Source organism: Pezoporus wallicus, unplaced genomic scaffold (genome assembly GCF_028554395.1).
Source record: "Pezoporus wallicus isolate ANWC-B61680 ecotype Strahan unplaced genomic scaffold, APGP_CSIRO_Pwel_v1 contig_736, whole genome shotgun sequence".
NCBI lineage: Eukaryota > Metazoa > Chordata > Aves > Psittaciformes > Psittacidae > Pezoporus > Pezoporus wallicus.
The window spans coordinates 4,536,001-4,563,089 of record NW_026639744.1 but is presented as its reverse complement, the minus strand read 5'-3'; the positions used below and the strand labels follow the sequence as shown (position 1 = coordinate 4,563,089).

The 27,089-nt window shown below is 38.6% G+C and overlaps 1 protein-coding gene across 1 annotated transcript in view; it reads left to right on the top strand.

The window, feature by feature from the left end:
- The window catches only part of PCDH15 (protocadherin related 15), a 360,972-nt gene that overhangs the window by 17,119 nt on the left and 316,764 nt on the right, over positions 1–27,089 (top strand). Inside the window, 2 exon segments of the mRNA XM_057415611.1 lie at positions 10,824–10,838; positions 11,544–11,609. Coding sequence (XP_057271594.1) covers positions 10,824–10,838; positions 11,544–11,609 — 81 coding nt within the window.

The following is a 27,089-nucleotide window of genomic DNA, read 5'->3' as shown; positions in this document are numbered from 1 at the left end:
TTTTCTTGAACTGTTTACAGCAGCCAGTACTCAGCATAGGAGAGGTGACTTCAGAGGAGCAAAACAGCTTCTTATTATTGTGCCACTGAAGTACTCCAACTTCACTCTTGATTTTTGCTTAATAACATGTGAATGTTTCTGATGTTTAAGATGAGAGAAGGGGTGGGGGTTATAATCTTAAAAATCCAAAGGGAGTTTGAGATTTCATGACATTACAACTTTTTTCTGGTCTGCTTAATTAAGCACTCCTTTTTAAAGAAAGTTGACAACAACGTATTCTCAAGAATACGTTTCAATGCTATTCACACATGGTAATGTAATATTCAAAAATTCTCTATCTACTTTAAAAAAATGAAAATATTTCTGTGTACATAGAAAAAAAAAATGATTTTTTTTTTCCTAAATTTAAACTTCCTTTTAATGCTTCTTTCTTTTGTCTCAACTAACCTCAATAGATTCTGTGGAAGATAAACTTATGTTTTCCATGTCTGTTGTGTACAAAAAGAATCCTGGACTGAAATAGGAGAAACTCTTCAGATGAAGATGAGAAGCCTGATGCTTGAATGTGATTGCAGTGGCAATGAACCTTAATACTGAGGCTAAAGCCTAGAAGTCAAATTTACCTTTTAGGAACAGGGGAAGGCTAAATATTATTAGCTCATCTATAGGCAGTTTATCTGTCTATTCTCGCATATTTCAGTTAATAAATACTAATCCTTTTTTATTTACATTCAAAAAAGTTTCAAAAATATGAAATGTTGCAAGTACCTCCAACTGCTTTTTCTGAGTTGTGTGTATTAGTAATTAAATTTCTGCTTTTATACAGCAGTTAAAATTATTTTGACTTGAAAATCTGCTTATAGTACCTGGATTCAGTTTAATTCCAAATATTAAATATTTTTCATCCTCCTATACGAAGTTTTTGTCTTAAATGCGTTGCACTGATAATAGGAAAAATGTCATTTTAGAAATATTGAAAATACTATGAAATTTTAATGGTCAGTGCATAGTAATGGTTAAAAGCCAGTTTAGTCAACTTCTAACGTTTAAGCATTTTTTTAAGATACTGCAGTTATTCTGGAGTCATCCAGTGCATTTTAATGGTCTTAAAAATTATTTTGGTAATAGCAGTTTTAGGTGCTACTTGGCATAACATCCTGTTTTTGTGTTTTACAGTGTTTTCAGGCACAAGTATGATTTTAAAGACTGTCAATTCCCAAACTGCTTGTGAAATGGAAAGTTATTTCAATCTAAAAGTATATTGCCCAAAAGACGGATGGTACTGCATCTTTCTAAAGCTTTAAATGTAAAATAGCAATCCACAGCACTTGCAGGGCAATTTTCATGTACCAATCCCTTTATAGATACTATATCTGTAAAAAAAACCTAGAAAAATGAAAAAAAATTAAGCTACAAAATATATTGCCTGTTTAGGTTGTATATTCTGTGTTAAAAGCATGTTTTCTAAGGCTATGGTAACGAGAGTTTACAATAATACCCTTTATTTGGTTTGTCGTTTTTATATTTAACTATCCATCAAGCCTCACTTCGTTTCCATTTAAAACCAAACCAAACCCAAATTCAGCTATAGTCGGATTTTAACATTTGGATCATCTTTCACTTGAGTCTTTGAATTTCTGAGCTATGAATTTGACTAATGCTAAATTGAGCCACTCTGAATCAAAGCACAGAAATTCAATGTAGGTTTAAGAAGTATCACAAATGTATTTGAATCAAACACAAGTTCGCTGTCATTCCATCCTGGTTTTCTACAATTGGAAATGTCTGTCAGGAAGAGCTGAAAATAGTCTGTGAAAGCCCTTCTTATGCTATTTTCAATACAGAGCAATTGTAGTACAAGCCTGCTAATGTAAAGGTTATTGCCAAGCTTATCCTAAATTGCACAGCTGTAGTTCTGAATTCAGTCACACAGGAAAGAAGACAGGACATTTTCCCCTTAAATTGGGTTGCTTAGTTACTCAATTTAAATGTATGGCTCTATGTAGCTCTTTATTAGGAACCTTGTTCTGTAAATCAAGATGTTTAGAGAGACTCTTTCATGGTTTTTTTTTCTGTGAATGTTCTCTGCTGAATGAGTGGTGGAAATATAAAATGTGGAAGTAAGTATAAGGTCTTTCAAAGGACTGTTTACTTAATGAGCAATTGGGGCATCTCTGAGGATAAAATGCTTCTGAAAACAGAAGTATATTTTCCAGCGGATTTAAATGTGAGGTGCTTTAACCTCAGCCAATGCCACAGTCTTAAAATTTCAGTTTTTGCATCCCCAATTTAAATAAAGCACAGAATGTGCTATCATTTTCCCTGCATATCACAAACTCCCAAGAGCTTTGCTAGGAATTTCAATTTATAAAAACATGTGGGTTTGAGGTTTTACTGTATTCATTGATATTCTGTTTTGTGAATCACTTAGTTCTTTTGAAACAGGCTTTCTCAGTAACTTGTGCCATCTCCAACCATCCCAGTGGTTCAGAACCTGCCCTCTTGGCACTTGCTGTTCTGGCAACATTTTAGTAAATCAATTACTGCAGGTGTTTTGGCTTTATTTCATTACACATCTTTTTGTGTGGCAATGCACAAACTCGCTTTAATTTCTAGTCACTGAACAGGCAAAAATCATGTGTCCTTTTTTCCCTTTTTTTTTTCTTTTCCCCCTCTCACCATTTCTTATTTAAAGTGGCCACAGAATTATCAGTGACTCAGGCTTAGGGATTTTGTCTTTCTCTCTCTATATGTTCAAGACTTTTATGGTAGTGTTTTATATACTTAGCAGTGCAGAAGAAGGGGGGGGGGAGGCTTTAAATACTTTTGACTTCCTAAACCCTCTTTCACAAGCTCTTTTTTTCTTTCTCTCTCAACACGGATGGAAAGGGTCAGAGTTGAAGCACATGCTTGAGATTAAACCTGGTTTTTATTGCTTACTGCTTTCACTGAACTAAGGAGTGGTGTTGAATGTTTTCTTATTCTCACTAGAGCAAATTTAAAATGCTTATAACTGCAGAGAGGAAGAAACAAAAAATCTGGACTTTCACCTCCTCTCTAGGCTCTAGAAAACTCGCTTTGTTCATTTAGGCTTTTTTTCTAACTCTGCTGAGTCTGGAAAATAGTTTTGGCTTGTTTGCTGTGTCAGGCTTTTTGTAGTACCAAATGACTTGTCAGTGCTTCATTCTTAAGAAGATTGACTTACTAGCATTTGGTGTTGAACTGTCCAATATTCAGAGAAATTGTGTGTGCTACACAGTGATCAGATAGGTGCTTCAGAATCTGCAGGGGTGGATCAAGGTGTCAAAGCCTCCTGTCTCACTTGCCTGTTGTTACCATTTTGTCATCAGCTGGTATTATTGAAACAGTTGAGCCAAATTAGAAGACTGCACATGGTCACTAAGGCAGGTCTTTTTGTCTTGCCTTAGTTCAAATGCCAGTGTGCTCTGCTTTGCCAGATCAGCAATAGGGAATACTTTTCCTTGAGCCGCGAGACAGTGACATCTTAAACTGGCACAGTATTTCTGATGTAGCATAGTATGGTGTATGTGATGTTAGCCTGAAAACTACCGTATGTGTTCATTTGCTTAGCTGACTGGTCCCCTATGTTGGGAATGTGCCTTGTTGTTATATTTGCACATATAGCTTTAAAATTAACTTGGTGCAATTGATGGTGATTCTGAGGCATTGTCAGGGCTCTTTGTCTAGAGGCTTCAGAGTTCCAGTGGCTATATTTAAAGATGTCAATCAATTTTAGTATTAAATTTTCCATATTACCATTTCTGTTATTCATAGTACATGGTCATGGAAGTCGGTCAGAATCCTGAACACACTTTAAATTATTGTTTGCTGCAATATTTAGGGATGATAAAATGGGGTATGAAAAGCAAGGAGGGTATAGAAGGTCAGTATCGAATCCCACTATTTCTTCCTGCACCACAATGAGATGGTACCATGTGAACAAGCAGTACCCTGCTTGCCCTAAGATGTAGATGCTACACATTTTTATGGATTCAGGAAGAACTTGGACAAATTAACAGAACGAAAAAAATCAATTGAGACTTAATACTGTATTCTTGGAATACCAAGTGCTTGAACTTAGGTTTGAGTTTTTCCTGTTGAATAAATATGTCTTTATTCAGTGTGCAAGCCTTAGTTCTGTCCTTTGAGTTCACAGCTTTACAGGAAAGCTGCCAGTATGACACACACTACCTTTCAAAATGTTTTTGTCTTGGATTAAATGTACAAGCGAATACTGAGTAATTGATAAGCTTAACATTCTGATCTTCATTAAACAACAAAAGTGACTGAAATGTAAATACAGAGTAATTGCATGTGCGATTTTCCAACTTACTTAGAAGCTCTAGGTAAGTAAGGAATTAATGCTGAAGACTAATAGACTTCTACATTACTATAGAGTAATCTAAAGTAATCTATTCTAGTGACAAATTTTATTTCGCCAACAAAAAAATAATTTACTTCAGTAGTTAATTAATAGAATTTTATTGCATTAGAAATCTTTTAAATCAGGCTACGTATCTGCTAGGAACTGAGTCAGGTTTTTCGAGATTGTTGTACAGCCTATGACTGCTTGTTTATATAAAAACAAACAAAGCTACTTATCAGAATATATAAAAGCAAAATTGAATGTAAGAAAATGTAAAATACCTTAGAGTAATAAATGGGTGTTTCTGAAGCAGCTGCAAGAAGAGTTGGTGATTAGCATATTGAAGTGGATTATTTTTTTCAGATTTAATTTCAGGAGCACTTAGGCGATGACAGTTATTTCACAAAATAATGTCCCCAGAAAGGTTCAGGTTGGCTCTTTATTTTTCAGTTGAGTGTGTTGTACTCCCTGCAGGGCAGCTCACTTTTTTTTTCCTCAGGGTAAAACTCTTTCTGTCGTTGATGTGATAGGATTAAGTTATTGAACTTTTCTTGAAGTTGTAATCTGTTACTGGGAACAAATATCCCCTCTCAAGCGCTATAGCCTTCCTTTGGTTACAGTTACTTAAATTTGTAAGGCTTTGTGGGACAAGCCATTTGAACTATTAAGCTTTTGATGTGAATGTATACCTTGCCGTCATAAGATGTAATGGTCAGAACAGCCAACTTCAGACACTGCTCCCAGCTAATTCAGATGTTTTATGTAGCTGGAATTTAGGGATGTATGAATGGTTGTTTTGGGTTTCTAAGTAACTGCATTTATTACAGGGATATTACAGGCATGTATTGATCACTGTGACTATCTCTAACTTCATGTCTTTGTTGTCAGAGAGCTTTGGAAGCCATCTTTGGAAGTGTATGAATATGGGGCTTATTGGAAATGTTGTTAAGGAGGTATTTGCAAAGGCTACTGTAGCCTTGTAAGCTTCATTTACAATTAATGGCAAAGATGTGCATCCCTCAAGTGATTCAGAGCAGGAGACCAGTTTATAAGGTTGTCGTGGGTTCAGCAGTAGCAGTCATGTTTCTCCTTCTTGGTAGCTGGTGCAGTGCAGTGTTTTGACTTTCGGCCTGGGAGCAGAACTGATAGCGATGTTTTGGTTTGGCCAAGGACTTTGTGAGCCTCATGCTCTGCCAGGGAGGAGGGGAAGCCAGGAGGAAGCAGAGACAGGACACCTGACCCAAACTGACCAAAGAGCTATTCCATACCACAGCACGTCATGCCCAGGATGTAACTGGGAGTTAGCCGGAAGGGCTGGGAGACTGCAGGGTTGGAGGAGGTATCAGTCGGAGCTTGGTCGGGCTTGGGGGGCGAGTGATCGGTCGGCTGGTGCTGAGGTGTTGTATTCTCTTCCCTTGTTATTTCCTTTATCATTATTATCATTGGTGGTAGCAGTAGTGATCTGTGTTATACCTTAGTTACTAAACTGTTCTTATCTCAACCCGTGGGAGTTGCATTCTTTTTGATTCTCCTCTCCGTCCCTCCGGGAGCAGGGGGAGGGCAAGAAAGGGGGGGAAGTGAGTGAACGAGTTGCCTGACTGGGTTTAAACCACGACAAAGGTCCTTTGAAACACCTCTGTGAAGGAACTGGTCTCTCAGGAGATGGCAGAAGAAAGCATCCCTGGGAAAGAACTGCTGTGAGGATGCAGTTGGTCTTCAGGATGGTGGGAATGAAGAGAGTTTAGGAGGTGAAAGCATGCTGCTGTTAATTGCAAACCCCCACACTTTTGCAGGGGTGGTGGTTGGAAAGATCCTTTGGCTGCTGAGCAGTCTAATCCCTGGCTTGTTGATGTCTCTACTGTCTCTACTCAGGTGTCCTTAGAGCAGTTCGTGTTGCATGTCAGCTCCCAGTTTCTCTTTTGCAAATTCAGTAAAATTTATTTTAATTTTATAGATGTTTCTGTTAAATTTTGCTGTGAAGTTGAAATAGAGAGAAGTCCTTCAAGTAATGTAACAATTTGATGGGAAGTGGCTTTGAGAGGGCAAGGATAAGGTACAAGTAAGATGATTGGGTGGTTCTGTATTGGTAGAGAATGGGATTATTCAAGTTGTTATGTCTGTTTTGCCTCAGGCTGTTTGACCTTGCTGAGCATCTTACCTAGAACAATGATTGAAGGTTTCTTCTGAGCCATCTCATTAAAAGTAATGAAAATTAAAATAATGAAAATTAGCTATCCAAATGGATCTGAGCCATGTCACTGATCCATGAAGAGTTTGTTGAATAGATTTTCACTTTGCTCCCAAGGAGGCAGGCCCTTTATTTATTTTATTTTCTTTGATCATATAGTTGTAAAACAAACACACTAATTAGATAAAACAGTGAACTTAATGAGAGGAGCAAAAATGCTTTTCTGCAAGCTTTTAGGAGAGTCTTCATAGTTTGTTGTTATATTTACTAAGTTTATTTGCCTGAATGCCTACTGCCTTTTCTGTAAGGTGCTTGGGGGAGGGGGAAGGGCTCTGCTATATCATGATTACATTTAGCTGCTGCTTAATCATAAAAGGAAATAGTGAAAACCTGTAGATAGGGAAGCTCATTTATGTACTGCCTTTTCTGCCTTAAAGTGTGTTCAATTCAGCATGATTTGATTTCCATGACTGCTCCATTATGCCCAGGAATTTCAAGGGCAACTTGCTTTTTGTTGAGAAAGTTAGAACAAACAAATGTAGAACAAACAGACTGTGGTTCAATGTGTCAGTTCTCCCTGTTCTTTCAATGGAGCACAGTTTCCTTCCATCAGTAAGACAAGTTAGCCTCTGTGTGGTGTTTTTCCCTGCTACTGCTCACTGGCTTCTGTTTGATGGGGCACAGAGCCTCTTTTCAAAGAAACTATATGATGGGAAGAAACCAACTTGTCTCAGTAGGTGCTAAGACTTAATTCTTTATTTATTTATTTTTAGTGTATTAAAAAAGTAATTGTTAGATGCATGTCAGGATTCTGGTAATCTGCAGCATGAAATTGGAATAGTTAAAATACGTAATAGATATGTACTGAGGCCCACAGTCAGACATAGGTCACTTTAAAACAAAAGAACAGGAAAGTAAAGTTTCATATATATATTTCATTTCTAAGTCACCTTTGGTGCAATTGTCTATACTTGGTTCTGTGGATTAGAGCAATCTGTTACTGCTGGAATAAATTCTGTTGAGGAGCATTTAAATAAAACTTCAGAAAAACCTGAGAAAACTTGAGATCTGTTGACCTACAAGAAAGCTGGAGAGAGACTTTTTATAAGAACAGGTAGTGATAGAACAAGGGGAGATGGCTTAAAACTGAACAATTAGGGGAAAAAAATTCTTCACTGTGAGGGTGGCGAGGCACTGGTACAGGTTGCCCAGAGCTGTGGCTGCCCCATCCCTGGAGGTGTTCAAGATCAGGCTAAGGTTAATTAAGTCCCTTCCAACCATAATCCCTTTCATAAGCAAATAAAGGTATGTTTCAAAATTGCTGAAATAGAATTTCTGTGCTACTTCTGCTGTGGAATAGTGTTCCAGAATCTATCTTCTCTGACAGTCAAGAAAAAAAAAAAAAAATCAGGCTGGAAATGTACTTCTTAAATTTGTGGGTAGCATGCAACCGTTTCTTCTTTACACTCAGCGTGTGCCTTTGTGCTTGTATTTCTGTTTAGTTTAAGTAACTCATTTTTCCTCCTTGATATTTGATCAAATGTTTTTCCAGAGAACTTTAGTTTTCCTAGACTAAATAATTCAAGCCTTTGTTATCTTTATTGGATGGAATCTGGATCCTCCTGATGATGAGAATAACCTTTCTGTGCACCTGGCTCAGTCTAAATATATTCTTTCTCATGTATCCGGTATTTCCCACCAGGTTTGGCTGGTAATACAGCACAGTGCTTGAGTTTACTGGTTATTATATATAGAGGTCTTATTGCTGTTGCTTATTGATTGTATTTTGCAAGGAAAAATAAAAGTACCATACATGTATTTACAACATGTAACTTGTGTTTAAGTTTTTAAATTAAAATAATTGTCTCCCTTTGAATTAAAATTTTGTGTAAGATGGCAATTTTAAATTTTTAAACATCTGTTCAGTGTATGATGATGAATGTGAAAATAAGGCAGTGGCATTGCTAGATATGGTCTTTGAGAAGGAAGGGGTGACAGGCGTCTTAAAAAGCAATCTGATATTTAGCACTCGGGTATTTCAACATGGCTGAAGTTATAGAAAATAATCTGTAAACTTTTATCACTGCAATAAAACTATGTCTGTCTTCAGAATTTTTTATTGGTGCCATGAGGGTAATGCACAGGCAGGTTTCTATTATGCTGCCTCAGGGTTTGTTTGGTTGTTTGGTTGTTGGTTGGTTTTGTTTTGTGTTTTTTTTCCTAGCTATAGAAATAGTTTTGGCTATTGCTCTCATCTCTTGTATTCATTGAAATGTATCTCAGGATAAATTTTATTGCTTCATCTGCTCACACTTCAAGTCCTCTACAAATTGCTGAACTTAACTGTACAGTTTGCCTTTTCTCTGACACTCTCTGTATCTAGATTTCAATGCTGAACATTCATTTTAAACACACTGTGTAACTGGTTTGATTATAATTCTGGAAATCCTGATGTGTTTGATGGAAAACTAATTCTGTAAAAAGGCTGCTAACATGTGATTGACTTCTAGTTTGTGTAATTTGCTTATTGAACAGTAGAACTAGAAGTTGGCCTTTTCATTGAGACACCCCAGCAAGGAGTGGAATATATCGATAATGGTGGAAAAAGCTTATTCAGTTTTCAAAAAAATCACGAACATTCTTTTGGTAAGGCATGTGTAATTTTTAGAATAAAAAATTGCCCGTTTTGGATTTCTCTTTGGTTGTGTGTGTGGTCATTGCTGCTCAGTGGTGAATAGCAGGACCTTTTCTGAAAACAAAATTTCAGTAGAAGTTTGTATCAGTGAGTTTCATTGCCCTAACAAAGAGTTTGTCAATGAGTCATTCAGTTAAGCCAAATCCTGCACTTCTAGAGAAAGATAATACATCTCTGGAAAAAAATAAAGTTGTGTCTGTTATGGTCCTGGTATTTTTATAGCATCCAGTGAAAAAAATAGGAGGGGAAAAACAAAATCCTTACTTTATATAGATATACCAACATTGCTTATCTTTCCACACAATATGCTGATAGGGAACTACAATCAAGTGAAGGGCATAATGTTTCATATGGTGTTTGCTCTGTTAACACCTTCAAAACAAAAAAGCTTTAAAATTATCAACAGGAACTACTCAAATTTTAGGGACCAAACTAAAACATATTAGAATAAAAGGAATAAGTAGAGTTTGTTCATGAAATAATTTTATTCAGACTGCTTAGGATAGCAAACCAAATGGGTTGGTGAAATTCTATAAGCAGTGTCACCAATGTAAAGGAGTGAGTGGGTACCCACACAAGCTGCCTGTATTTTCAGACCCAACGACAAAAAAACAGTGTAAACTGTATTCTCATTGGTATTAATGCAGGTGTTGTTCAGGCTGTTGGTAAATAGCCTCAAGGAATGACATGTTATCAATCCTTACCATCAGTGTTTAGAAGTTTGTCTTGCAGTTGAACTCATCAGCTGAATGGCAAAGCTGTTGCTAAAGGAAATTACTGTGCAATGGAAATGTCCTTTAGAGGCTTCACTTAAATGGAGAACTGAATAAATGCTTCACAGTTTTGATCTTCCTTCATAGGTCATGTCTGTGCTGGGGTAATTATAGTCTGTAATTAGCTGCAGTGCAATTCCTTTGAAGTCAATGAATGTGTAATTTTTACCGTAAACTGGGAAATAGCGGTTTACCTCAGCTTGCTCTTGTGTTTAATTTAAAGATGATTTTCTGCTGGGATTTTTGTGTAAACTGTTTAGACTTCAAACAAATACAGTGATACTTCAGCATTTCTTCCCTTGTCTAGAAACCAATTAGAACCTTCCATTTCTTACAAATGGGGTGTAGCCACCTATGTGGCTGGGGCAGTGTCAGGAGGATCAGAGGAGAGACTAAATGTCTTTAAAAATATAGACTGCAATATCATATACAGTGAAATGGTAAAGACAATGGTGTCTTTTACTATGCTGTTTCAAAGGTACTGTGAGGCTCTTTGAAAATTAAAAGTTCTTCTTAATGAACTTGTATTTCCGTGTGCTCTAAAGAGGGAATATTTTTGTTCTATTTAATGTAGAAAATGAAATTGTTCACAAAGTACAGACATCACATCTACTATACATGGTTTTATGTATTTTAAGACTACACCTATGCATTTGCTAGCTCTGCATGTACTGCTTTATGTCTTTGAACCTATCTTTTGAGTAAAACAACAAAATCTTACTTATTTTCTTTCGTTATTCTGCTCTGCTTCCATTGACGTCTCTAAACTTTTGACTCCAGACTGGCAATATGAGGGTAAGATGACAAAATGTGACTTCCTGAACATTGCTTGTCTGTTTTTAATTTTTATTTTCCTTAGAACATTATTAAAATTCTTTTCACTTTCTTTAAGTAGACTCTTCTGTTGCAGTTAAATTCAAGTTATGTTTGTTTTGGTTGTGAAGCTTCAATTACAATTCATACATTTTAATCATTCCTTTGTTATTTCTCTGGGTTAATTTACCATCCTGTTATCTCTGTCCTGAAGGACTTCTGCTTCACTGAGATCCCTGATGCTATCTCTAGAGCAAGACATGAAAAAGTTTATTAGTGTAGCCATCAAACTGTATTGTGGTGGTATGTGATGATCTGGGGGAGGATGTGTGGGTGTGCATTCATGACATGGAAAGGAAGGCTGACATACTATAGATCTTACCACAGAACAAACCATAGTAAGTTTTTACTGAGTATTTAAATATTAATTGGTGCCTGAGATGTTAAGTACTTTGTCATCAGATTCTCTCTTGCTTTGTAAGGTTTATCCGAGTGAGAGGTAAGCAAACAACTCAGATTTTAATCCTCTGCTAGTGCAATTTAGCTATGAGTTGTAACTTACATCACATTTAAGTGGACGCTTGTCTTCAGTATATCAAATATGCTGACTTGTTTTAAACAACAGCAATTAAACTGCCAAGATCCTTCTTCTGGAATTAGAAATAACTTCTCTTTTCATCTTTATAGATTGCAAATTGGCCAGAACAGGTCCTCCAGCCACAATAGTTCCTATTGATGAAGAAAGTCGGAACGGTAAGTGCACTTTGGTTTTCCATGACACCCCGTTGGTTACCTTCCATCATCTGGTCACGGTGTGGAGGCACATGCAGGAAAGTGGCTTATCTGGCTCAGTGGTGAGGACTAGTCTCTGAGCAGCTGTTAATGGGGATTGTGGGTGGAAAGGTGACAGTGCTCCAAAATGCAGAGAGGTGTCATTTCTTCCTGAAAATTCTACATGTTAATAACTTTGGTCTTTGACTACAGATAGCTCATGCAAATATGCTTTTAGTTTTAACAAGTAATTATACCACAATCTTTTGTAGTACAGTGGTTTGGCTCCCATGTTGCTGATATACCAACTTTTTGCTGTCCGACTTCTTATCAGAATGATGTTACTGGAAGATAAAGTCCTGGTCTTTGTTTTTTGATGTGGTTAGGTAAAGCTGAAATCTTCTTTCTCTGAAGCTCGATAGGAGTCACAATATTGCAGGGTTTCACATGCAGCTTTTAGAAGGTTGCTTGTTGGTTTGCTCTAATAGTGCATATTTATGGACATCTTTGAAATGTCAGAATTTGCTTGCATGTAGTCGTAGAAGTTTCAAAAGAAAATAAATGTCTTTATTTTTTATTCTCCTGTTACATAATACAGTTCTCTAATTGTTGATCTGTACTCTCAGCGCTGCATTTATGCAGCATATTGTAATGTGATTTTACCCTGTTAGAGTTGATGCTTTTCACAGGTGGCTGTTATTTCTGATATTAATGTTTTTTCTTGCTTTTTACTTTGTGGTTTTCTGTGGTTTTTTTTTTGTGTTGGTGTTTTGTGTTTTTTTTTTAAAACCTGATAAGGCAGGCACAGTTGTACTTCATATGGTTATGATTTATCACATATGGGTGCTTGAAATGGTGAACAGAGTTCAGGTCATGCTGGTGTAACCTCTCTGCTGTTAACATTGGGGGAACTGCTTGCTGTTGGAGTTGCTCGAGGTCAGACAGAGTATGTACATTTTAATGGTAAGAGGACAACAACAAAAAAAAATGGTTAATATTCCTATGTGCTGAAGAACTCTTGGAACTGGAGTGTCTTTTAAAAAGAGGCTGCTATCTTCTTTCTGTACAGATTTTTCATAGAATCATAGAATCATGGAAGAGTTAGGGTTGGAAAGGACCTTAAGATCATCAAGTTCCAACCCCCTGCCATGGTCACAGACACCTCACACTAAACCATATCACCCAAGGCCTCGTCCAACCTGGTCTTGAACACTGCTAGGGATGGATGTTGACTGCATGACGATGACAGATGACGAGCGAGTTGAGAGTCTGTGGGTGAGAATTAAGGGGCAGGCTGGCAGGGGAGATACTGTTGTGGGTGTCTGTTACAGACCACCGGATCAGGGTGAGGAAGTTGACGAGGCCTTCTACAGGCAGCTGAGAGCGGCCTCACAGTCACAGGCTGTGGTCGTCGTGGGGGATTTTAACTTCCCTGATGTTTGCTGGAAGGACCACTCAGCAACCCAGCCACAATCCAGGAGGTTCCTCCAGCGTATGGATGATAACTTCCTCCTGCAAATGGTGGATGAGCCGACCAGGAGAGGAGCGCTGCTGGATCTCATCCTCACTAACAAGGAGGGTCTGGTCGAAGCAGTAAGGGTTGAGGGCTGCCTTGGCTGCAGCGACCACGAGATGGTGGAGTTCAGGATCTTGTGTGGCAGGACTAGTAGAATACCAAGTAGAATTGCAACCCTGGACTTTAGAAGGGCAAACTTTGGACTTTTCAAGCAATTGCTAGGGGAAATCCCATGGGCAAGGCTGCTTGAAGGTAAAAGGGCCCAAGATAGTTGGTTGGCATTCAAGGATTGCTTTTTCCGAGCTCAAGATCGGAGCATCCCGACACGTAGGAAGTCAAGGAAGAGGGCTAGGAGACCTGCGTGGCTAAATAGGGAATTGCTGGGTATGCTCAAGTGGAAGAGGAGAGTTTACAGGTCATGGAAGGAGGGGCTGGCCACTTGGGAGGAATATAAGGCTGCTGCTAGAGGATGTAGGAAGGCAGCTAGGAGGACTAAGGCATCCTTAGAATTAAACCTGGCGAGAAGGGTCAAGGACAGCAAAAAGAGCTTTTTCAAATACATGGCAGACAAAACTAACACCAGAGGCAATGTAGGCCCACTGATGAACGGGATGGGTGCCCTGGTGACAGAAGATAGAGATGGCAGAGTTACTGAATGCCTTCTTTGTCTCTGTCTACTCTGCTGCAGGCAGTCCTGAAGAGCCCTGTACCCCTGAGACGTTAGATGAAGTCAGGTCAACGGAGCGGTTTGCCTTAGTCGATGAGGAATGGGTTAGAGACCAGTTGAGCAATCTGGACATCCATAAATCCATGGGTCCAGATGTGATGCACCCGCGGGTGCTGAGGGAACTGGCGGAAGTCATTGCTAGACCACTCTCCATCATCTTTACCAAGTCTTGGGAAACGGGAGAGGTGCCTGAGGACTGGAGGAAAGCAAATGTCACTCCAGTCTTCAAAAAGGGCAAGAAGGAGGACCTGGGTAACTATAGACCAGTCAGCCTCACCTCCATCCCTGGGAAAGTGATGGAACACCTTATCCTTGGTGCCATCTTAAGGCATATCAAGGATAAGAGGGTTATGAGGGGCAGTCAACATGGCTTCACCAAGGGGAAATCATGCTTGACCAATCTCATCGCCTTTTATGAGGAAATAACATGGTGGATGGATGATGGCAGAGCGGTGGATGTGGTCTACCTTGACTTCAGCAAAGCATTTGACACAGTCTCCCACAGCATCCTCACAGCTAAATTGAGGAAGTGTGGTCTGGATGATCAGGTAGTGAGGTGGACTGTCAACTGGCTGAAGGAGAGAAGCCAGAGAGTTGTAGTCTATGGGGCAGAGTCTAGTTGGAGGCCTGTAACTAGTGGAGTGCCTCAAGGGTCAGTACTGGGACCGGTATTATTTAATATATTCATCAATGATTTAGATGAGGGAATTGAGTGTACTGTCAGCAAGTTTGCTGATGACACTAAGCTGGGAGGAGTGGCTGACACGCCAGAAGGCTGTGCTGCCATCCAGCGAGACCTGGACAGGCTGGAGAGTTGGGCAGGGAATAACTTGATGAAATATAACAAGGGAAAGTGTAGAGTCCTGCATCTGGGCAGGAGCAACCCCAGGTTCCAGTATAGGTTGGGGAACGACCTGTTAGAGAGCAGTGTAGGGGAGAGGGACCTGGGGGTCCTAGTGGACGACAGGATGACCATGAGCCAACACTGTGCCCTAGTGGCCAAGAAGGCCAATGGCATCCTGGGGTGTATTAGAAGGGGGTGGTTAGTAGGTCGAGAGAGGTCCTCCTTCCCCTCTACTCTGCCCTGGTGAGACCGCATCTGGAGTATTGTGTCCAGTTCTGGGCCCCTCAGTTCAAGAAGGACAGGGAGCTGCTGGAGAGAGTCCAGCGCAGGGCAACGAAGATGATTAAGGGAGTGGAACATCTCCCTTATGAGGAAAGACTGAGGGAGCTGGGTCTCTACAGTTTGGAGGAGACTGAGGGGTGACCTTATTAGTGTATATAAATATATAAAGGGGGAGCGTCACGAGGATGGAGCCAGGCTCTACTCAGTGGCAAACAATGATAGGACAAGGGGTAATGGGTACAAACTGGAACACAAGAGGTTCCACTTAAACTTGAGAAGAAACTTCTTCTCAGTGAGGGTGACGGAACACTGGAACAGGCTGCCCAGGGAGGTTGTGGAGTCTCCTTCTCTGGAGACATTCAAAACCAGCCTGGACACATTCCTGTGTAACATTATCTAGGTGTTCCTGCTCCGGCAGGGGGATTGGACTAGATGATCTTTCGAGGTCCCTTCCAATCTCTAGCACACTGTGATACTGTGACCATTCACAGCCTCCCTGGGCAACCCATTCCAGTGCCTCACCACCCTAACAGGAAAGAATTTCCTCCTTATATCCAATCTAAACTTCCCCTGTTTAAGTTTTAAGCCGTTACCCCTCATCCTATCACTACAGTCCCTAATGAAGAGTCCCTCCCCAGCATCCCTATAGGCCCCCTTCAGATACTGGAAAGTTGCTATGAGGTCTCCATGCAGCCTTCTCTTCTCCAGGTTGAACAGCCCCAACTTTCTAAGCCTATCTTCATATGGGAGATGCTTCAGTCCCCTGATCATCCTTGTAGCCCTCCTCTGGACTTGTTCCAACAGTTCCATGTCCTTTTTATGTTGAGGACACCAGAACTGCACACAATACTCCAAGTGAGGTCTCACAAGAGCAGAGCAGAGGGGCAGGATCAGCTCCTTCAACCTGCTGGTCACACTCCTTTTGATGCAGCCCAGGATACGGTTGGCTTTCTGGGCTGTGAGCGCACACTGAAGTTGGCTCATGTTCATTTTCTCATGGACCAACACGCCCAAGTCCTTCCCTGCAGGGCTGCTCTGAATCTCTTCTCTGCCCAACCTGTAGCTGTGCCTGGGATTGTTCCGACCCAGGTGCAGGACCTTGCACTTGGCATGGTTAAACTTCATGAGGCTGGCATCAGCCCACCTCACAAGCGTGTCAAGGTCCCTCTGGATGGCATTCCTTCCCTCCAGGGTATCAACTGAACCACACAGCTTGGTGTCATTGGCAAACTTGCTGAGGGCGCACTCAATCCCACTGTCCATGTCAGCGAGGAAGATGTTGAACAAGACCGGTCCCAACACCAATCCCTGACAGACACCACTCGTTATTTCTTGCAATTATGTCTGTTGAAACTAAAAAATGATGATTGGTCTCAGCAAAATTAAATTGCCCTGGTAATTGTGTCCACATGCTCAGCAGAGCTCTTTTTTTAAAAAATAATTTTTTTACATTTGTTTTATTTGGAGGGTTTTTTTTTTAATGCAGCCCAAGAGCCATAAAAGTAACTGAAGTGCAAGGTTAATCTAAGTAGAAACCTGTGTCAGTTTTGTATCATGCTGGTATCAAGTGGGGAAAAAAAGACAAAAAGTTCTTTTTTTTTCTGTCAGGTTGTTTAAATGGTGTGTGTGATCACAACATCTATGATAGATCTTAATTTTTTAATTGCAGAACTCCTATGTGTAATCTGTGCTGCAATATTTGACAACTATTATGAGAATAATTTCGTATATGTGATACCTAAATAGTTCAAGGGTCCAGAATCAATAGTGTGTTTTTTTATTTTGTCTTTTTCAATGTATGCATTTTAAAGACAGTCTTGGAATTTGATAGCTAAGAAATATTTGTATCACCTTGTTGTGAAGGCATCAAGTATTCTTGATTGCACATGGTTAGTACCAGCATGTTTTCTCTCACTTTGTGTTAACAGTACTCAAGTTACTTATCTGGAGAATGTGGTGGGAACAACAGCCAAAACTAAGGCTAGATTCTGACCATAGTAATTTGAAGCATAAAAATTTAGAGAAATGAAAAGCTTGTATCTCTCTAATTAAATGGCATAATTAACTGAATTTCTCAGCTTTTTAATGCTTGATTCAGTGTTTGCTGAAAAATAGAAAGTTAAGATTTCTGTTCATACGTAAGTGGTCCTGCAAGAAAGACAGTTAATCATGAAATCATAGAATAGTTAGTGTTGGAAAGGACCTTAAGATAGCTTAGTTCCAGCCCCCCTGCCATGGGCAGGGACACCTTGCACTAAATCATGTCACCCAAGTCTCTGTCCAGCCTGGCCTTGAACCCTGCCAGGGATGGAGCATTCACAACTTCCTTGGGCAACCCATTCCAGTGCCTCACCACCCTCACAGTAAAGAACTTCATCCTTGTATCTAACCTAAACTTCCCTTGTATAAGTTTGAACCCATTATCCCTTGTCCTGTCATTACAGTCCCTAAGGAAGAGTCTGTTAAATCAAATATCATGGGGAGAGGTGTGAATTTCCTAAAAGCTTGGCATGTATTTGCAATGATTGGATTTGTCTATTTTGCTTTGAATTCTTATAAAGTATTAACTCCCCATTAAAGCAATAAAATTGGAAGTAGAAACTTCAATACACATTGCAGTTAATGGAAGCAACACTTCTCATCTGTAAGTCACAATATGCATTAAATGAATGAGTCTTCTGGGAAGCCAGCTCTTGAGTTGAAATGGCCTTAAATCTTTTGCTGTCTTTGTTGAAGTTGTAAGTTGTATCCTTCCCACTACCACATGTGACTGAAATTAATGAAAGGTAAATCTCAGTACAGTGTAGAGGCTCAGGGGTGAATCAATGCTAGTATTTGTGTATTTCATATTAAATAGTTGTTTTTCTATGAGTTGTGCTTAAACTCAATTTGCATATTTTTAAATAGAAAAAGAGCTATAGCAAACAATGCAGAGCCAGGTACCAGCAGATTTTGTTTTCCAGCTCTGTGTGCGTGCCTTGCCAACTGTCTTCAGGTTCAGGACAAATGCTTTAGCTTGCTAGAGTAAAATTTGGATCCGTGCTGAATGATGGTGTTGCAACTGAATGCATACAAGTACGTACCAGTGCACAGGTGTGTACACACATACATACAGATGGGGAAATTGAATGATTAAGGGGTCAGGTAGTCTTTGCTACTTGCATGCTTCGTGGATGGAACTGCACCTTTATTTTCTTTCTGGTCATGTTCACATACTTACAGGAGGTGTTTATAAGTAGTGTCTGGTTATGCCATCAGTGTTGCAAAACGTTAACACTATTGCTAGCTGTGCTCTTTTAATATGCTGATGTTTTGGTTCTCGGCAAACCGCTATTGTATCCTAATGATCACATTTCCATTTGTGTGACACTTTGATACAGTATCAATTTGTGTTCTAAAGGACTGCCCTCAGCTGATTTCCTTACATGTTTTACACTACACCTACAGTTTGAAACAACTGGTGAAAAAAACAGTTCAAAAGCGGATTCGTCACCAGCAGGGCCTCAGTTACATTTAGAGAATGACCCCTGTAACATTCAGTAGGAATGGTTTGGTTACCAGAGCTCATCTCTTGTAGCCTTTCATCCTTCCTGTGCATTAGAATATGAATCTGTATAGTTGGTCAGGGCTTATGAATAAGTCAAAACAGCTTTTCTACCGTAAAAACCTTTGTAATAATTTTGAGAAGGCAGCAAACAGAGTACATAAAGGGTAATAAGGAAAGTCAGTGTGTTATGATAGGAAAATATTTTAATACTAGGTTTTGATACATTGGTAGCTTTGGTACAGGGATTGGGTGCTTCTGTGTTACAGAGCATACAGCCTGAAAATAAAAGTCATAGGTATTGATGCCACGGTGAATGTATTTATTGTGTGTTTGAATTCACTAGAACAGTTTATCAAAAAATACTTCAAATCATTTGCCATTCAGTCTCAAAATTGTCATTATATAGTTGTTAAAAGTGATAGCAAAGTAGCAGTAGACATTTGGATGATATGAAGGTTATATGTCACACAATATTTCCAATGACCAAGCAAACTTTAATTGGAATTGCCAATAGATGCAGAGAAACAATCCACCTATTTTTGTTATAATACATGCAAATATGTCTTTAGATCACATAAAGAATGAAATCTAATCAGGTTATTCTATTTTCTTGTACTGCACTGCAGTTTTCAAGGGTCTGTTATTGATGTTGGACTACCTCTTCAAAGGTTTTAGAACGAAGATCTCAAAACAGTAACTGAGTTAACACCTCCGTGTGACAGTTTTTGTCATCCAGTACACATATTCATCAAGTCCTGGCAACTGAATAAAAAGAAAATCCTGCTTTTTACAAGTAAATCTTTAGTTTCACTGCATTGAACGTTACTTCTCAGCATGACAATTTCAATAATTTCTAATTCACAAAAAGTCTGGAGACCAGCAAATCTTGGGGAATAAAAAATACTTTACAAAATAAATATCCTTTGTTCTCATAGTCAGACACAGGTACCGTGTCTGACCTTCAGAAGTCTCCTTCAGAGATCAGCATAGTTGCTAAGATTTGACAGTTCTCCACCACTGAATTAATATATCTTTATATCAAGTAATTTAGGTACAATAGTGTGATATTATAGTTTTGTGCCTGTGAAGAATCCTATGAAAGGGTGAACTCTATGTTTCTCAAGGTACAGATGAATACTTTTTGAGCCTTTCTTTTGTTTGACTGAATGGGTTATAGTACTTGACATCATATTAACAGCAAAATTTCATTCTTCTGAATGTACAGGTTTTGGTATTTTTTTTTGGTTTTTCATTTAATGTTTTTTTGGGGGGGCGGGGGGCAAAGATTTGTTTTCACCCATGGCTATTTTTCATTACTGAATTTGGGACTTAGTTTTGACTTGTTTTAAAGACTGAACAAATAAGACTTATTCATACTTCAGACTTTTTCATTGCAACTGCACCCCATGATTTTGGCGGCCTTCATGTAGAGCTGCTTTTTTTTCCGTAAGACAGGCATACTAAAATGCTAAACGGCTTTGAATCTTTAAAAAGGGGTTTTAATGGAAAGTAGACTGTTAGGAAATGACTTCTAAAAGAGGCAGAATGAAAATCTGTTGGGTATGGCTGATTAAAATTGCATTTTGAACAAAATGCAGACATTGGAGTGAGGGACCAAGTAGGCTGTAGCATTGCAGGCTTCTTGGCAGGGAGTTGCGTGACCTCATGTACAACATAGGTAGAGAGAACAGCTGTACTTCTGTTGCCTGTTCCTTGATATTTTCCCTTACACGTTTTATTTCAGGATAGCTGCAAAGGTAGTAGAATATGGGCAAGTACTGGGCAAATTCTAACAGGTACTTGTTTTGGGTATAAGTTACATACTTAGCTGACAGCCAGTATGCTAGCTGAGTGCGACAGAGAGCATGTTAACTAAAAGATCTACCTTAATGTGAATAAGAACTGTTGACTCGTTAACACATTCATAACAAAAAACCTTGCAGTTATGAATGTTTTCTTTCTGTTCTTGCCTAGCATAGTTAAATCAGTAAATGTTGTTCTGCTTATGATTTATGTTTGATTTATTATGGTACATGTTGTGTGTCGCACGCAGACACTGATGTTGTAGAGTGTAGGAATAGTGGGACCATCTCCAGACTTTACACGATTTCTTTCTCCTCTCTGTACATAAATCTCAATGCTCCTTGGGGATGTTTAGTATTTATGCAAACACAGGTAAATGCAGGAATGCGTTTTCATGGCTGTAGGTGGGTTTGGTGGTATTTTTATGTCTTTTCATCTTCCTGCTATCTTGGCAGCAATCTTTTGTCAGCCTGACTTCCTGGGGAGGCAGCGGATGTGTGATCACTCTACAAATCCCCATCAATAAGTCCCTGTGGTGAGGGATTAAATGGGAAATAGGGCATAAATATGCAGGAAACCAGGCTGTGGGGTTTTTCCACATTACTATTGGACCAATTTATTTTCAGTTTAATTGTATGTAATGCTGAAGAATGGACCTGATTACTAAGGCATTGACAATATCACTGCAAATTTCCATGCTGTTTCAAGCTATTTTTCAGGGGCAACTGACAGAGCTTGAAGAAAATGTCTCAAGAGGCATAAAATCTGTAGCCTCTCTTCTGAGACGGGCTTAAGTGTACTAATACATTTCTTATGGACTGTGTGTGATGGCTTCCAAATAGTCATTACTTAATAGAATTTTCAGTGACTACCAGTGTGGGCTGGAATTAAACTAATGAGCCTTAAAGATTAAGGGTCCTGCTATCCATCTCCTGTGTGGATTGTATGCTGCTTCTGGTCTGGCTGCCTTAAGACATTTTGGCTAAGGGGAAAAAATTGATTTTGTAAAATACTGTTTTCTGATTTGAGGCATTGCTGTGATTGAACACAGGCTGAAAATAGTATTTCTGAAGAGCTGAAGTTCAGTGGCCTTTACTACTTTTCCTTTTGTTTCAGAAAAAGGATGAATTAATGACTTGAGGGGTGGGAAGGTGCTTCAGCATCTTAATTTCTTCAGATACACTATTCTTACAGAGACAATGTCTCTGGTATTACTGCACCTTCAGAATTTATCGGAGAATTTTTTAACTTTTGCAGTTGAGATTTGATCATGCCACTAAGGCAATGTAATTGGTTTAAAATACCATTTAGCAGGTTTTTTAAATTCAGAAGTTCACTTCAGGTCTACTCAAGGTATTTGGGTTATTGAAACCCAACATGTTTTTTCAACAAGCAGTCAGATTGAATTGATGCGCGGATTGACTCCACAACTCGTTAAAGTTGTAAAGTAGGTATATTTTTTATTCAGCGCTGAGACGCACGGGGATAATTCCTCAAAGTCATGCGTACTTCAGTGTTGTTTCCCTCTACGTTTATTCTCTAAAGTTATATATATTCATAAGGTTGCACAATACGCCTATATATATATTCATGTCCTATCCCCGCTTCATATTATGAGTTAGAAGGTCCTTTGCGCCTGCACAGTGCCCCCTCTGGTCATGGGCAGGGGTCTCAAGATGAAGTAACTGAGTCTTCCTCCTGCGGGTAGGGGTCTTCAGGATGAAGTAAACGAGTCTTCCTCTTCTTGAACTTTTCACCTTTTAGTCTTCACATATGGCCTTAGGGTTTGGTTGGTGTCCCAGCCATAAACCATCTGCATCTCCCCCTTCAGGTGTCTGCTTTTCCTTATCAATAGCTGCTTATCAGTAGAATCAGGCCTTGCTTTTCCCTGTCAATAGAACCAGGTGTCTGTTTTTCCTTATCAATGGTTAGTGCCTTTGTCCTGCTTAGTAGGCATGATAGGTACAGACAATACTTTTGTTTAAGCAAGCAGATTCCTCTAACCCCCCTGTACAACCCCCCGTACATTGGTTAACCCTGTATCAGAATTGTGAGAAATGTTGTGTTATTGTACATCCTAAGAGTTGCTGAGTTCTAATTAGTGTAGAAAAAATCTGCAGCAATTAATCTTGAGATTTGATCCTGTACACCCTTGGCAAGGAGAGCAGGCTGAGATGTGCAAAGGAGTTTCAACTTGCTAGTGTCCTGTGTGTTCCCCTAACTCTCTTTACATGTGTATGACAAATATACAAACCAAGATAAGTTGGAAGACTATTCTTGTACATTCATGTACATCTAATAACAGCTCACATTTATTTTGTATACTGACAAGTAAAACAGTGCATCTCAATCTCCTGCTTTCTGCAGTGGGAAGGAAAGGAAGTAAGGCCCATTTCATGGTAGTGTAGCACATTGTCCCAGGGACTTCACTGGTGGAAGGAAATAGTCTAAGACTGGTGAAATAGCTATTTCTGTAGAAGATTTCTGCATGGAACATTAAAGTTCATATGTCTGTAGGCCTGTTGTCTTTACATCGCGCATAAGGCTCACTTCTTTGATTTGTTGCACTGTCTGCAGTAGTTCTGTGTTTACCAGGAATCAGATGAATCAGTTAACAGTGTGTGTGTGTGAAGTTATAAATGAGGCGAAGGCAGCCTTGTGTACCCAGCAACTGAACAAGACTTAAAGCTATTCCATGGGGATTAACAGGACTAAAATAGCATAGAGATTCAACATTAACTCTGGGTGTCGGAGGACTTGATTTTCTGTTAAGCTGTACAGATGCTAGCATGTTGTATAGAGGTGTAACAATTTATAAAGTTATATATCCTCGTCAGTTATATTTAGTCTTTATAAGCCTATCTTCAATTTAAAACCAATAAATTTTTACCTATTACTTCCTGTCGTTCAAACATCAGTTTTATGTAGCATTATGAAAGTAATGTTAGTTTTACTATTTCAAGTTGTTCTGAGAAAAATGTCTTGTCTGGGATGTTTGTATGGATGTGGAAAGGAAAAAAAAAGCTGTAATGTACTATAATTTTTTATTACTTTTTCTTAGTTTCTCCATAAATTCAATTTGAGGACTCTTTGTATTTAAATTTTGCTTTTTTCTTTTGTAACAGTTAACAATTACATTTCTGTAATGGAAACAATATCAGATATTAGCTTATATATTGTTATCATTACAGTGAAATATTATGGTGAAACTGCTTCAGTTGATTTCCAGTCTAAGTTGTGCAGTTGTCTGTATGCCTCTGTGTCCACACATAGATTTTTCACACATTTTTGGACAATCTTAAAGCTTCCTAAAGTATTTGGAAACATTTTTCACTGTGGAAATGTTTAGTGTTTAGCTGTGGAAAATATATCTTTTCAAATATATCTTCATCAATGTGATGTGTTGTGTATATATATGATAAAGTGTAAGTTAAGTTATTGAAGCCAATAAATCTTTGAGTTAAATATTATCTTGCTGTACAAGGCAAAGAGGAGTTCAAACATTGTTGCTTCTAAACCAGCATCTTTTCTTCAGTTTTAAAACTATTGTACAGATACTGCCACTTTCTTGGGTCCCATGAGAAATTCTTGGATAGGTCTGAGAATGCTTAAATAAGTAGATATTTGTTGGCCAAGGACCGCAATTTACTCTCATCATGTCAGTCAGCTACTGATCTTAAGGTCCTTTCCAACCCTAACTATCCTATGATTCTAATGCAGTCTAGATGCCTAATATGATTGTAGCATTAAGAATCAGTAATCTTTTGCTGAATTTGTGTGTGCTGATGGCGTTTTGTGATCATTAATAATGTGTCTGTGCAGTATTAGATTAGCCAGCAATACAAGTCTGACCTGGATCAGGCCCAGGCATATAATAGCATTTTGTCAAATCAAGTCACGCAATATGGAGTTTATTCTGGCTTTATGTTTTTATATAGGAAGAAAGGCGATACATTAGGTCTAATATCTGCCAGATTAAGTAACTTCTTCTATCGGAAGAATTTACCCTTTCAGCATGTTTTGAACAAATTTTAAAAAGATCGGTGGATTTGTATTGATTTGCATATTCTATGTTGCTGCACAGTGCTAGGGCTGCTGGTAAGGGCTGAAGACTGAATTTACCACATTGCGGAGTGGTGTGTATTTCAATTCTGTCTTCCTACACTTGGACTAATTTGGGTTAATGCTGCTCAAAGTCATACAGATAAGCAACTGTTGCATGGGCTGTTTTAGCTTGAGTCTAGATGTAGCTCTGAAATTACAGTCAGATCCTGAGGTCACCTGAAAAGAAAACCCACAGTTTGGTGTTCAGAGCCCTGGCTCAAGTTCTGGATCTAGTTCTGTGCCATTTAGGAGTGTGTTGGTTAGATTTGGAGAAAGTGGTCATTTTGGGCATAGAAATCCACTGGGAACGGTGTGCAATTCAGGCAATAACATCAGAAAGGGCCTTACTGACTACTGCTGTGCTCCTTAGCTTTGAGGTACCAAGTGTGCAGTGGGGTAAAAGTGCAAGAGTATCAAGAGAGACCCAATTGTAGCTGACTTGGTTTATTCTTCTGGCAGAACTTCACACTCAAGGATTTTCTGAATGCTCTGGTCTAAGTACTGTCCTCAGATTGCCCCATAATGGAGGAAAAATGGCTGATATGTCACAGCTTAATAATCTACTTTTAGACTATTTCTGTCATGACTTGCATACTTGGTTGCCAGAGCTAGAAACTTCCTTCTTTTGTATTCAGATATACAGCCAATTAAAACTAATGCTTATTTGGTCTTAATCAGTTGTCCTAGGAATCATTAGGTAAAACAACAGGAATGTTATCAGAGCATAACAAGTTTGTATTTAAAGAAAGGGCAAATTTCCTGGAAGAGTATAGCTGGTTTTGTCAGGTAAGAAGAATCGAGAGTTCTAGACTCTTGATTAGTTAGAACTCTGCTAATAAATGCCTTCAACAAGATGGAATATTTATTTTGTAACTTAGATTTGTGTGTTTTCTCCAGTTCTTCATGTTAGGAGCTGGATGTACATGTTGGTGCTCAGCTCACTGGACTAAGTTGTTTAAATCAAAATGTAAGCTAATGCAAGAAAGTATTACTTCTTTGCTGACAATTTGAATTATGTTATAAATTCATGAGATTGAAAGAGAGGCCTGAATTTATGGAAATTATTTTTTTTTCATTCAAGCCTGTTTATTTCCATTTTCAAATTATGTGTTGATAGGATTTTCAAATTAACAATTTCATTGAAAAGACATGAATCAATTTAATGTCTAATGCTATTTTTATACCACTGCTTTAAATTCACACAAGTTTTCCATGGAGGGCAACTGTGTAAAGACTGAAGAAGCTGTAAAATGGATGAGCTTATTATTCCACTTCTATTCATGAGTACAGACATTATCTGTGGCCAGTATTTGAGCAGAAGTTTTGTTAAAGATCTCTACAATTCTCCTTTTTCAGTGTTTTTTGTTTTTTGTTTTTTTTTAATTAAAGTGCCAAAAAGCAGGAGATAATTTGGGGTGGAAGTAGGTGAGAAAGGAAGTAATCCTTTTAGAAAACTGATTAAGTTATTCTTAAGGATAGAAAATGAAGTTAGTAAGGGATAGAGTTGGAATAATTTGAAATTATTATTTAAATTATTAAATGACAGTTCTTTGTGCTGTCAGCTGTCTAGAAATACAGAGCACCAGTCCTACCCTGGTATTGGCGCTCTTGGGAGGAGGCAAAAATAGATGCCCTTAAATTGCCTTCAGGTGTGAGAGGTTTTTTTTCCCCCTTATTTACATCACCGGTGGTCTTATCTACCTCTGTAGGTTCTTAGGACTTGTACGCAATCATCAAAGCAATTTTGTTTTTCCTTGCATTGTCTGTGCATAGATGTCATATCTTGGCTCATGTTGTATCTGGTGAAATATTTCTTCTGCTGGCAACTTGCAGCTGTCTCAATGTACCCACGGGCACTGATTCAGTGGGAAGCTATTGAGTTTTGTTCACTAAACATTGAATAACTTTATGAGTAATTAGCAAATCAGACAAGACAAGAGTTCTTCCCTAGTATTGATATTTAAAATGACAAAAAATGGGGAATTTAATTTCATTTTGTGGTAGGTATAACTTTTGTGAATAATGATTCCGCTCTGTAATTGCCAAGGCCTTTTCAAAATGTATTTGAGATTCACTTTTTTTTACTGGAAATTCTCCTCAGAGTGATTGAAAATTTTCTGAACAGGTCATCTTTGATAGTTTGAGTATTCAGAATAAATTATGCAAATTATGATACTCGATCCATTCATATTCCTGGGTTGTCAGTTTACCTTTACAAATGAAGAACTGCATATTTTAACAATTTATTCGTTCATATAATCTTAAAAAGAAAATGTCATTTTACTAGCAATAGTCTGTGACTGTCTTGTCCTTTACAGTTCCAGTAAAGCAGTGCAGGAATAGGAGTATTTGATAGATTTTAAGCCTGCTTAAAATCAGTTTTCCTCCAGGGATTGGGAGGTGACTGTTCTGATCAATCCTTCAGTAGTAATTGCCAGAACTGTTATGTTGTGCGTTCTAAGTGTTTTAGTATCACTTTATTTTTGGAGTTACTGTTTATTAACTAACATGTATGCCCACAGGAGATTAACAATACCTAAATTTTTCTATTCCTTGCAAGCAAAGAGGGGGCACTGGTGAACTTTGAAAGAAACCTGTTTTGAAATCTTTGTTCACAGTGCATTTGAAACATAAACAAA